The sequence below is a fragment of the Panthera uncia genome (assembly GCF_023721935.1).
Source record: "Panthera uncia isolate 11264 chromosome A1 unlocalized genomic scaffold, Puncia_PCG_1.0 HiC_scaffold_16, whole genome shotgun sequence".
Classification (NCBI taxonomy): Eukaryota; Metazoa; Chordata; class Mammalia; order Carnivora; family Felidae; genus Panthera; species Panthera uncia.
In genome coordinates, this window is record NW_026057576.1 from 27,108,451 (window position 1) to 27,122,409 (window position 13,959).

General features: G+C 37.8%; 1 protein-coding gene across 4 annotated transcripts in view; it reads right to left on the bottom strand.

The window, feature by feature from the left end:
* The window catches only part of DGKH (diacylglycerol kinase eta), a 177,747-nt gene that overhangs the window by 13,078 nt on the left and 150,710 nt on the right, over nucleotides 1-13,959 (bottom strand). For all 4 annotated transcript variants that reach the window (XM_049646996.1, XM_049646998.1, XM_049646997.1 and 1 more), the window contains 9 exons: nucleotides 13,463-13,580; nucleotides 12,237-12,347; nucleotides 12,001-12,097; nucleotides 9,953-10,060; nucleotides 7,740-7,853; nucleotides 7,360-7,494; nucleotides 6,310-6,473; nucleotides 2,848-2,953; nucleotides 1,676-1,768 (listed from right to left, as the gene is read on the bottom strand). In XM_049646996.1, the coding sequence (XP_049502953.1) occupies nucleotides 1,676-1,768; nucleotides 2,848-2,953; nucleotides 6,310-6,473; nucleotides 7,360-7,494; nucleotides 7,740-7,853; nucleotides 9,953-10,060; nucleotides 12,001-12,097; nucleotides 12,237-12,347; nucleotides 13,463-13,580 (1,046 nt within the window). The remainder of the gene's footprint in view (nucleotides 1-1,675; nucleotides 1,769-2,847; nucleotides 2,954-6,309; nucleotides 6,474-7,359; nucleotides 7,495-7,739; nucleotides 7,854-9,952; nucleotides 10,061-12,000; nucleotides 12,098-12,236; nucleotides 12,348-13,462; nucleotides 13,581-13,959) is intronic.

Genomic DNA, 13,959 nt, shown 5'->3' on the forward strand with positions numbered 1-13,959 from the left:
TCCCCCCCCCCCCCCCCCCCCCCCAGTTATTCAAGGTCTCTACCATTTCTAGTAGTTAATAAAAATTTGGAGATTCTCCAGCTTGTCATGTAAAATTCACCATTTTCCTTTGAGTCTAAGAATATATGCCTTATAAAATTGATAAAATGGTATTATACATTTATTCAAGAAGCAAAATGAAGTGTAAACCTTAGTAGATCTCGAATATGAGTGACTGTATTTTCACATCAATGTTATCAAAGGTTATGGAAAAACTCACTGGTATACATTTTAAACCAAACACCCACATTTGACAATGACAGAAGCAGACTGAAATGATTAAAAGTCTGCGTGGGTGGTCCTTCTATATTAACATAATATAATTAATAAATATTAACCAACTAACACTCAGAGGGTACTTTCAGAGTAGAGGGCTAAAATACAGAATAACTTATGCTTCTAGTTCTCGTCAATCATAAGTTATCTTAATCATGTTTCAAATAAGGCAACAAATACATGTCCTTCACCTAAACTTGGGACCAAAGTCACAGCTCATTGGATTTCATTGGACACATTTTAGAAAAGCAGCAAAAAGACTCCGGTTAATGACAGAAGTTCCAAGAATTGGCAAAATGTTCCATTGGTTTTATCATAAAAGATACCCAATGTTCCCTCCTAAAAGTTTTTCTTCACAGCCAAAGCATCAGCAGCCACCTGTGACCCAAGGAACTTATATTTCAGCTTTCTCTGGAGGTGGGTAAGAGCAGTGGACACCATTCAACCTTTATATATTCACTCTTCTCAGAGTAGAAGATGCTCCAAGGACGCTCTTCTGGATCCCAAGCAAACAGAAATTCCAACCACAGTCACTTAGTTAGCTAGCTAGCCTGTGACACACCTCCCATTTTCCCACTAGGCCAGATACTATGACTTTTACTACCACTTTTATTTAGGTGTATATTTTCCAAAGCAAGAGATAATATTAGTCAAGAGAAATGTTTTAAGATCACCACCGATCAGTTAATCAGAATTGTTACAAGGAAGTTAAAAACAGCTAACACATTTAGGCTTTCTACACAGTTAGGACAGCACGTGTGAAAACCCACAAGTGAACACTAGGTGACGAGAAGACCCAATATTCTAGAACATTTGAAAAAGGGGAGAGAAGAAAGGCTGACCGGTCAGACTCTGGGCAAACCAAACAGGATGTCCGTGGAACAGTTGCACTGTAGCACTTATGCTTGAGGTCCATGGACTGTGGTTAGATTCACACCTGCCCTAAACTTGATTTCCAGGACCACTCTGAGTTAATCTAGGGATATGGCTAGTTCTTGAATTTAGTTCTTGAAACATCCAGTCTAGAAAGGGTTGCCCTTTAAGCAAATCTAAAAATCATACCAATCACATTTCAAAATATCATGTTTCAAATCTATCAAAGCTGACTGGGGACAGTAGAACTGCATAAAAACACAATGGCATATGCGAGGGGAAACTTCTCCTCCTGTTAGCCTGAATCATTACTCCCTGGTTTAGCCATGTCCTTTCCTGAAGGCAAAAGCTAGGTACAGAGAAAGCTGTAAGGATGGAGGCCAGAAGGCTGATCCTGCCTTAGAATCTGATGAGTGCATGCTCCTGACTGAAAGGGAGGCCCATACATTGATCATCATTCTTGTGTTATCAGTCGTTTCCTCCTTACCAAAGGAACCCTGCCAACTAGTAAAGATTCTGTTTCATTATACAGTGCCTTCACATTGATGGCTATTTCAGTGGCAGTGTCTCTCGTAAGACTCTAGAAAAAAACACAACAACACATCAAAGACAAGTAGTTCTGTATTAAATTGGGATTCAATCATCAGCAAATACCTTAAATTTTATTCTTCCAAGAAATTCACATCACAAATGTTTTTAAAAACCTACCAAATTTGTATTGTCATTGAATAACTTCACACTCATGTTTGTTAGTATGATTACTTCTTCTGACCTTTACAGAACAGAACCAAACAAATGCTCTGACTGTACTGATACACTCAGGACCATATCTCCTACATACAAACGTGTGCCTGCTCCCAACAACATACACATATTCCCACAAAAAAGTTAAGTCAAAGGGAACGATGCCTTAAAGGGGCATTATCAGATCATAGTCAGTTCTATCCACTGACTTTGACTCTCAGAAGTTCCAACCAGATTGCTTTTTTAGCACTTATCTATTAATTTAGGTGACTTCCATCCAATAATTAAAAGGAATAAAATGATGCTATATCAGTTTTCTGTACCCTACAGTCTTGTACTGTGAATCACATTTCAAGAGAGTTATATTGTATCCCTTTTATTCACTATTAATGTGTACATTAAAAAGTTTACAGAAGTTAAAAAATTGTAGTCTCTACATTAAACATTACCAGTTTAGTAGAACAAAATGAAGTGAGAATAGCTTCTGTGTACAACTTCAACAATGAATAAACATCGCTAATAAAATACATAGTATCTACCTGTGCCCACATCAAGGTGTAGGGGAGAAGGTAAAAGAGAAGACAAGGAGGAATGGTAGCAGCCCGAACAGAAAGAGTGGAAGGAAGATGGCAAGGTGACAGATGACTGAGAGTGAAGTGTGTGTGTGGGGGGGGGGGGGGGGGGGGGGGGGGGGTGGGGTGTGTGTGGGAAGAAGAGAATTTAAGAGCAGGAATGGAAAAATGGCAGGAAAAGAAAAATCAGGAAAAATATGGGCACAAATTTACCATAAGCTTCTGGCAGACACTATTATAGGTGTATAATGTTTTTCAAAGGGCGTGGCACATTTTATAGCATCGAAATACATGTGTAATACCAAACAATCCGTAGAATAAGAATTTACCATGAGCTCCTCACCTCTGGGAACCGCGGGTTGGCTTTATTCAGTGCGTGGGAACACGCATTCACAGCGTGGGCCAGTTCTTGTTCCAAAAGACAATGGATGGTGGCTGCGTCACAGATCCTGTAAGCAAAAGTAAAGCAGACGAACCAAAAAAACTTTGAGCACTGCTGATTTTTCTCAAGTGCAGAAGTGGTACACTAAGGCAAGTAATAATAATAATAATAATAATAATAAAAAGTCATTATGGAAATTTTTTTAATGAGTGCTCAATTACGAATAACAAAGGGTAAATTTAAAAACTTCAAACCCCATTGCCGCAAAGAATACTAAACCAAAAATCTTAATAGGAAAAATTAGGCTGAGCATCACAGATAAGCATACTGAAGTGCTATTTGGAAGAACAAAATGTAAGAACACTTCATTTTGAAGTATCATTGTAAAGTGAGACAGGTCCCAAATGTCGGGAGCAGAAACTTAATCTTTTATTCATTGAAGCTTCGACTAGAAAGAAATAGAATGGATTAAGGGAAGAACATTGCTGTATTTGTCATCTACTGCTAAAGTTCTTTACAGACATTATCTAATTTAATATTCACAACTTAAAAGGTAGCTGTGATGAATTTTCTCTACTTTATAGACGGAGACCTTGAGGCTTGGAGAGATTCAGTACGCATACAAAGCTAATTAAGTAATAGAGCTAGGATTTGAATCTATGTCCATCAGTTCCAAAGCCTGTTGTGCCACAGTCCTCTAGAATCTCAACCTTCAAGAATGTCCTGAACAGACAGGATCCTGGAGGGCACTCAGGCCAAAGAAGAGAAAGCAGGAAAAGTTCCACCAATTGCTAGAAAATGATGGAAAGTTTGCAGATAAGCAAGACAGCCAAACTATTCAAATCCTTTGTTTCTGGCATCTTCAAGGAGAACGAGCTACACACAAGAGAAGAGACTAGTCCTGTATGGTTGAACCAAAAGGAAAGGAAAAGAGTTTAAATCTTAAAGATGATACAATTGATATCCAAGGCACAAAGGAATTTGCAAATGTCGTCTCAGTATTGCTACCAATAATCTTGAGAAATGATGAAGAATGGGACATTTATCAGAAGGACAGAGGTGGGTAAAAGTTATTCTAACTTTCAAACAAAGGAAAAGAGGTAAATCGATTTCAGATGAATACTTCGACTGCCTACTAAATCTAGAAATTTCCAATGTAGTTTAAATTCTGTAAGTCCAACATAGACCCTGTCATTTTCCCTCTCAAATCTCCTTTTCCTCCTGAATCCTATGGTTCCTTGAAAGGCTCCATAATCCATCCAGCCATTTGGTAGAAACCTTAGAGTCACCCTGTCTCATAATTCAGGCCATTTAGCAATTTTAGATCCTAATCTATCTTAAGTCTCTCTTCTTTCCATCTCTATTACCTCAATCAGCTGTTTCCTATCAGGACCATTCCAAGAGTGTTCACCCTGCCTCTGCTTTGCTGTCTTGCAGACAATGCTCCACATTGCTTCCAGAAACATTCTGATGAAGACTTGGCTCTTCTTCACCTCTCCATCCACATATCCCACTCTCTCACGTATACCATGCCACCCTAGTTTCCTGAGATTTCCTAAAAATACTATGCACTCACACTCCTCTGGGCCTCTGCCCAGGCTTGTTCCCATGTTTAGAATGCTCCTTCTCTTACTCTCCACCCAAGACTTGGCTGGGAGATCACTTCTTCTAGGCAGCCCTCCCTTACTTTTGTGGCCTCCTTTGTTCATCCACAGCGCCCCACTGTGAGTCTTGTAAGTCCTTTGGCCACACTTTTCCCTACTACTCTGCCAGCAAATTAAGAAGAGGGACCACAACACAGCCATTTTGTCATCCCCAGGGCTTAATATGGAGGTTGGCATGTAGCAAAGACTCAAAATTATTTGCTGAATATTAAATGAATAAGTTTTGAAAATAGATGAGTGAGCCTGATTTTCATCTTTTACAAAATTAAACAAACAGACTAGTGAATATATGGGGAACCAAACTAGGTTGACCAAAAGCAAGTCTGGCCAACCTTCACTTCCCTTTTTTTGATAAGGTTATTTGGTTAGTTGACAGGAAGTTAATATAGGAAGTATATTTGGTTTCAAGGGAGATAATATAGGAAGTATATTTTGGTTTCAAGAAAATGCTGTAGCTCTATTTTTGATTTTTTGAAAAACCACCATATTGTTTTCCATCGTATGTTAATTAGCTTGATTATGGTAATTATTTTACAATGTATACATATATCAAATTATGACATGTATATCTTGTGTATATAAGTGATTTTATTTGTCACTTATCCCTTACCAACCTGGAAAAGAAAGAAAAACAACCCCATTGTAATGTGGAGTCCACAGAAGTTGTTTGTAGTACCCTAAAACTAATCTCTCTGTGAATAAGAAGCTGGGAGGTACGATAATGCAGTTCTGTGCATATAGCTGCCTATTCATTTTCCTTTACCTTGCTTCTAAGCTACTTAGTATCTTTCAGTTATACTTTATTCTAATTCTGAATGTTGGTCTCCAGCTATAGGGAGGAATGCATATCTTTTCTCTTATATCTCCAACTTCTAGTACATTCTAGGTTTCTAACAAATATTTAAAGAGCTTTGCTTTCCTTCTTTTCTTTTTCAAGATTTTTATCAGTGACCAGATGAAGTGTGGGAAGAATATAATAGCTACCACTACCCGAACACTAAATAGACCAGACATGATGCGACAAGACATGGTGGGTCTCATTAAACCTTCACAAAGACGTGCAAAGTTAGCTCTTATTATCCCCATTTGGTAGAGAAGATTTAGGTGAAGAGGTGGTAAGAAACTTGTCCATGGTTGCCCACCCCCCCTTCCTCCATTGAAGTTTACTCCTGCTCATAGTGATTTATATCTGTTCTACATTCATGGAACTTGGTTTTTTGCTTGTTTCTTTAATCTTTTCCCTTTTTGTCTACTAAAATTAATTTCTGTGCTGTCTCCCAATCTCCAGATATGTCTTTTGGAAACCGATTCTCAGACTCTTCCCACCCCCACAACCCCAAACCTCCTTGCAAGCAGGATTAATGTCTGTATTTCTTTCTATATTCCATAACCATTTAATAATTACAAGGTAACATATCAGTAAGTAGTATAGTGTAAAGATTGTGTAAAACTGGGGAAATAAACAATAACAGAAAGAGCATTGTGTGTTAGGTAACATTAGGCAAGCTCCCCACTGGGGTTCAGGAAGTCCAAGGTCTGTTCGACAGAGAACACAGGGTGTGCACCTGTACGTGCTGGCGGGGGTCTAATGAAGGAGCGCAGTCCTTAAGGAGGCATGAATGAGGCAGCAAATGAGGAAGGGGAGTAAATGCATCTCTCTTAGATACCCCCGAACAACTGAAATTATGTATCAAAAGTAAAAAAGCACATTTGCCAAGGCTAGAGTTCTCCCCGCCCACAGCCGGTAGGCCCTCCATACCTAGTGATGAGCTCCTCTGCCGCCTGGGAGCATAGCTGCATCTGGGATACCTCCTCTGTTGCCAAGTCAACGGCATGCTGGATGTACAAATGGGTTCGAAGAACTGGTTTACCGGAATCACACTTCTGTTTATCTTCCCAAGATTTTAGAGTGCTTTCAAAAGCCTATTTATAATCAATATTGCAAGGAATTGTTAGTTTGAAGCTCTGAGACCCAAATAAATGTGTATTTAGATGTTACATGAATGACTTTGAAACTATTGCTGTTTTCCTAATCTAAAGCCTCATTAAAGAAATCATAAGATACAAAAAAGGTATCTTAAAGTTTTCCTGTGTTATCAGAACAAATAAGTAATGTGATCAATGACAATGAGTGTATCACTGAAAGTTTTTAAAAAGACAGCTTCAATTTATGCTTCAATCTGTACATGCATAACGGATAAGATGGGTGTCGGCAGTCTTATCTGTTATGGGTGTAACCTTAATTAAAACATGTATTCTGGAAAAGGCAAAACTGGGGAGGCAGTAAAAAGGTAGATGGTTGCCAAGGGTTGAGGTAAGGGAGGGAGTGGTGGATGACAGGTGGAGGACAGGGAATTTTTAGGATAGTGAAACTATCCTGTAGGATACTATAATGGTAGATACAAGTGATTACAGATTTATCAAAAACTGTAAACGTACAGCATGAAGAGTAAACTATGAACTTTAGTTAATAATTATCAATATTGGCTCATCAACTGTAATAAATGTACCACATTAATACAACATGTTAATAATAAGGGACAATATGTCCATGAGGTAAGGAGGTATATGGGAACAGATTTAGAATTCTCAGTATTTTCTGATCAATTTCTCTGTAAACCTAAAAGAAACAATAAAAATATAGTCTATTAACTTTTTTAAAAAATTAAATGTTGATATTTAAAACTACAATGACTTGTCAGATTTAAGAGACAATTTAAATATTTTTCCGTGGTTTCTATTTTTCATAACAATTGAATATTTTTTAAAACTCTTGATAAAAATCTAGAAGAATATTTTTTTTACATACCCTGTCCCTTGTTAGCATCTGAGCTCTGTTTTTGTGCACAATTTTGATAATCCCTGGAGGCTGAACCCATGCTTCGCCATCTACCTGCACTGGGACTCCCTCATCACCAAATATAGTGATTTTTACCGTACGGCACTGAAATAAAACAAGTCATTTTAGAGAACAAATCATCCTGAGAAACCGACAATCGGCATTCAAGCTTGACTTTTTGCCCATTCCGTGGAATGGAATGTCTATTTTTCCACTTACCACGGCACGGTAACAACTGACACGACAAGAAAGTTCATATTTTATAGATGAACAGACAGCATAGGAGTCATTTGGAATAGCTTCCCCAGTGGCCCGAGTAGTGAGGTCAGGTCTGATCAGAGAAAACCAACCTGGGCTATTCGATGATGCTGCAGTTTAATGACCCTGGAAACTGCCATTTGCATGCTATCAAATATTGCAACGACTTCCAGGATCTTGTCATCAAATGATGGTGCAGCAAATATCTGAAAAGAAAACCTATATTACATTTCCCCTGATGAGGTTAAGGTTTCGATGAAGTGGCACATCAGCAATGTAAAGTCTGCAATATACATAGTAAAACCTACAGAAATAGTAAGCAGGAAAGTAAGTCAATTTTAATAGGAAATGATAGTCCAAGGACCACCCCCCCAAAAAAAAACCCACTGTAGATGATTTAATGTAAACAAACTTAATACAAAAGATTTAAAACCCACATGGATAAAATGTTCATGCCCTTCATAAAGCACTCTTTAAACCAGCGAACTATTCTATTCTAAATAATCCACCTTGGGGGGACCTGGGTGGCTCAGTTGGTTGAGCATCTGACTTTGGCTCAGGTCATGATCTCCCCATTTGTGACTTCGAGCTCCGTGTAGGGCTCTGTGCTGACAGCTCAGAGCTTGGAGCCTGCTTCGGATTCTGGGTCTCCCTCTTGCTCTGCCCCTCCCCTGCTCATGCTCGGTTTCTCTCTCTCTCTCAAAAATAAAATAAACATTAAAAAATTTTAAATAATCCATCTTGGCATAAAATGCATCAAATATCTGTTCACACATAACTCAGATGTCTTGATAAAATGATGCATGTAATTTCAGGAAACCTAAAATACCCAGTTTACCTGGCATGTTCTAAGGGAAATCCTTCAATGTTTACAAGCAATATGTATAATGTGCTTTATATATTAATATGACAACTTTTTAGGGCATTTGAGAAGATGGTAACAGACACCTCAGAGGATAAAAATGATGCAGGCTTACTTTGTTTTGATGTTAAATGCATTCCCACAAAATCAATGTAATCAAACAATTTAAATTCTGGCTGTCTTACTTTGTCCCCTTTATTCTCTCTTTGAATATATGATAAACAATTATGCCTCGGAAAAAAAAATTATTCAGCATAAAGCAGTATCTAAATTAAAACTGAAAATATCAGGGCATGAATTTGCAAACATTGATGATTTCTTGTCATTAAAAAATTTTTTTTTCAATGTTTACTTATTTTTGAGAGACAGAGCATGAGCAGGGGGTAGAGAGAGAGGGAGACATAAAATCCCAAGCAGGCTCCAGGCTCTGAGGTGTCAGCATAGAGCCTGACATGGGGCTCGAGCTCACAAACTGTGAGATCATGACCTGAGCTGAAGTCAGAGGCCTAACTGACTGAGCCACCCAGGTACCCCGATTTCTTATCATTTTTGTTAGCAGACTGGTGGTTTTATTTTTTTAATTAATTAATTAATTTTAATTTTATTTTTTTAATTTACATCCAAGTTAGTTAACATATAGTGCAACAATTATTTCTGGAGTAGATTGAGACTGCGTGGTTTTAAATCCTGTCTGTGCTACTTCCTGTGTGAACTTTGTGTCAGTTTCTTCACTGGTAAAATTTAGATAAAAATCGTGATTGTCAGTAATGAATGTGAAGCTCTCAGAACACTGTCTGATTACCTAGGAGGAGTCATTAGCTTTATTTACCTTTATCGCCTTGATTTCTTCCCTTTAAGATATTTAAGAGTGGAAGAGTAGTTATAGGGTGACAAAAAGTTCACAGCTAATGTAAATTTTATAGTTGTTACATTATTTACATTATTATATGCGTTACATTGTTAAGTTGTGTTTTTTAGTCCTTTGACAGGAAAGTCTAAAAGGATGACAAACATAGACCTAAATGTTAACGGCCAAATGAGCCCTGTTAACATTTCTAAAAATAAAAATAATAGCCACATAGATGTAGAGTTAAAAATACAGAAAGGTATTTTGGCAGGCAGAATAACGTCTCCCTTTCTACCCCAAAAATGTCCATGTTCAAATCTGCAGAAGTAGTGAATGTTACTTTACATGGCCAAAGAGACTTTGCAGATGTGATTACAGGGGGAACCTTGAGAAGGGGAGATTACCCTGGATGATGCAGTGGGTCCAATGTAATCACAAAAGTCATTCAAAGTGGAAGAGAAGGGCAGGAGGGGAGATCAGAATGATGCACTGTGAGACTCAACCTGCCTTTGTTGGCTTTGGAGACGTTGGAAGGGGCCATGAACCAAGGAATACGGGCAGCCTCTAGAATCTAGAAGGCGCAAGGAAATACTTACATCATCTTCTTTAGTTCCACCCCAAAAGTTGGTGCCTCCGGCATAGCTGGGAATGTTCAACACTGCTATTCCTTGCAGACTGGGGAGAGGGATATACTGCCCATCACACTGTAAGGTAAAAAGCTTAGAAGTTAGAGAAAAAGAGCAAAACCACTAGTTGGGAAGCCACTAGAATGCCAAAGACAAAGGGTGATGGCGGGAAGTGTGTTGGTAATGTTTGCTCTCCTAGAAACATATTCCTACACATTACCTTTATCTTCTTTTTTTAACTAAAAAAAATTTAAGGTGTAAATTACTATAGTTGTTACAGAAAACCAACCTTAAAAATATTAACTTTTCTGCCCAGATCAGGCGGTACTTTTCTTTTTTTTCAAGTCACTTACATTTTCACTTGTATTATGGTCATCTTTGTGCTTATTATAAGCATCCTTTTGAAAGCAAGCTGAGTGAGGGCGTCTGGGTCCTAGCCACCCCATCTAGCCCCTCTCAGAACTCCTGCCACTGTGCTGGCACTCTGTCACTAACGGTGGCTGGCCAAAACTCCGGGTGAGTTTTAATATTGCCTTTTAATACCCAATCAAAATCATCTCCACTCCTTAGAACAAATGAAAATCCAATTCCAATCCATATTCAACCATTTTAAATAACTGAGAACATTTTATGCTTGATGGTACTCCTATAGGTATTTTTTACACCTTCTTTTCTTTTTCATAAAAACACATTCAAAGGTCTATACTCTATCCAAAGGGCCAATCATGGTACACAGCAGGTGCTCAATGTGTATTTCTTAAAATGAACACACATTGCGTATTTAGTAGAATAATGAACTTTTTCTGAATCCAATAAATTGAACAGGTAGCTCTGCGTGCTTTAGAACAGCTGTTCAAATCATATCACTAACTTAAAGGAAATGGAAAAAATGCCAGTAACACCCATCTTAATTTTTAAATATATTTTTTAATGTGTATTTATTTTTGAGAGAGGGAGACAGAGCATGAGCAGGGGAGGGGCAGAGAGAGGGAGACACAGAATCCAAAGCAGGCTCCAGGCTCTGAGCTGTTAGCACAGAGCCCGACGCCAGGCAGGCTCGAACTCAGGAATCACGAGATCATGACCTGAGTTGAAGTCAGACCCTTAACTGACTGAGCCACCCAGGCACCCCACATCCATCTTAATTTTATAAGCGGTGATAAATCAAACTAGCTGATCATGTGGTTATGTTCTAGGGTGGAAGGCATAACGGGTTTATCTTTACTAAAACATTTAGTTGATAATGAATGAGCCAGTGCTCATTCCAGTATTAAGATAACACCTAAAATAATAACACTCTGTTTAATCTACATACTTCTCTGTAAGTAGGCTATACCTTAATTTAAAATATCTGGCCATAAAAAGACACAAGAAAGAAAGACATGCATATTGGCATAAACTATGACTCCTGGACCAAGGGTGAAAGAAAATAAAAGTCACAGAAGTTAGTAGACTTTTCAGAGCCATGTCTCCAACCATCTTTCTCCTCTTATTGGAGGAGATTAAATAACTTTTGCTGTCCTTAGTTTCCCATGTAAATTAGTAAAAACTACTGAAAAATTTAAATGCTCAAGATCTCTTTTTAGTTTACTAACTATTGTTAGAAATAATTGGAACGAATATACATTTGAATTAAAAGAGTCTATTTACTATAAATGTTTTTTTCAGGGATTTCTGAAACATCAGGCCATCATAGAATTGGGTCAAGATTTATAAACTTAAATGAGAAAATCTGTGAGAATCTGTTACAAATGCTCTCCTATAAATGCACTCTCATGGCTGCACCTTCTCACGGGGCACCAAGACTCCACAGTAGCATCCAAATTTCAGGAGCCAATGATAATGATAAGTGTATTGGTCATATCCAGGGTCTAGCCCTCCCTTAGTATAAAGTTGGTAATCACTTCCACTGAGTGTTTAAACACTCAAAGAGGAATTGAAGCCAATTGAGTTGCCCAAATGAAATTATTTTTCTAAGTAAGATAACATGAAATATCTTTACTTCAAGATGAACTTACCTCAAGTTGAACTCTCTGTTCTAAATTCTTATACGACCTTTGTAATAACTCCCGGGTTCCGAGGACTCCATACCACATCAAATTTTTAGTTCGGCTCCTGAAAATAAATATTGGCAGACATTTCAATAGCTGTTATTTATTCATCTTTAAAGGCAGAGCAAGCAAAAGAGGTAATAAATGAAATTAAAGTGAAATTGCCTTCCTGTAATAACATTATAACTATTACCCAAAATTACCTGCATTTTTCAGGGTGTTCTTCTCTCTTATTATTAAATTCTAATGAAATTTTTGCGTCTAATCCAATCCCAAAGTAATTGTTCATGACACATTTTTCTGAATATCCATCTCTGTGATAATATGGAAAAGTACATAAGAGTCAATTTCAGATTCATAACAATTACAACTTGCACACAAAGCAGCACTTAAAACCATTTAAGTTTCCATTCCTTACAGAAGAGGGTAAAACTTAGCAGGAATTATTTCCTGTTCATATGCCATGTGTACAACCCCAGGACATATGTGTAATTTTTGGTACATGTGGTAAAAGGGATAGGGGGCCAAGCAGAGACAGAATCATAGTAACGCTTTTCTAAAACTTGTAATAAAACCTTGGTTCTTTTACTTCCTACGTGAACCCTTTACTACATACATAAGTGGGAGGGTCTTGCAGTCAGGTGCCAATCCTCCTTTCTTGATCATTAGAAAGTCTCATCCGCTGTACTCTTATCAATGGACAAACTATATGTTAACTAACATGAATTTCAATTAAAAAAATATGGTGACATCTTTGAGGAGTGTCATTAAAGAAATGAGATGTAACAAGAGAAAAATTATATGCAGAAGTAAAAGTTCATACTGAACTGCCAAAAAAAAACCCCAAAACAAAAAACAAACAAAAAAACACCTGTACTTTTAAGAAGGGAAGAGATCAATGTGGGCCAGATGCTTCCTGAAATAAATAATACAATATTCCAGAGAAAAGTGAATACAGGTATGCCTCATTTTGCCATAGGGAAATGGGCTAGACAGGAGCTACCTCGAGAACAGATCCTGAAAACAACTGTGTTTCAAATGCATCAATGTACTCATCATTATCAACTTTTGAAATTTTCTGATGACCCCCTTTTTTTTTTTTTTAACGTTTATTTATTTTTTGAGACAGAGAGAGACAGAGCATGAATGGGGAGAGGCTCAGAGAGAGAGAGGGAGACACAGGATCTGAAACAGGCTCCAGGCTCCGAGCTGTCAGCACAGAGCCTGACACGGGGCTCGAACTTGTGAACCACGAGATCATAACCTGAGCCGAAGTCGGACACTTAACTGACTGAGCCACCCAGGCGCCCCTGATGACCCTTTTAATATGGGGAAGCATATTTCTTGTAACACATTGACAATTTTACCGTTCGTATAAAGTAGAAACAAGAAAAGTCAAAACGAGATATTTACAAAAGTATTTCCTTACACGGAATCTGGATCTGGGTCAATAAATGGCGTTGCACCAAAAGGATCAATATTTGCCAGTAACATTTTGTTGATAATAGAACTCCCAGCAATTGAGGCAGCTAATCCTGCTCTTAAACCTGGACAGAAAAATAAATACATACAGGATCACATGTTAAGAAAAAGGATAAAGAAAGAGCCAGTGCATTGTTTTCAGGCTTAATCTCAGATACCTTGCCCCCAAAGCATGATTTTCGGTGTCTAATCTCATTATTCAAAACCAAAAACTATAACATTGGTGATTACAACCAGGATCCGTATGTTGTCATAAAAAATGAAGCTGATGAAGACTCAGATAAGAGTCTCTTTGTGACAGTTTCTCATTTACCATTCTTGTGATTCTATACTTCAACAAGTAAATATTACCTCCTATGTTATAGCAAATAAGGCAGTAAATCTGTAAGGAATTTGCAATAAAGGCTGAATTAGCAAGAATGTCACGGTGTTACTACTTCCATA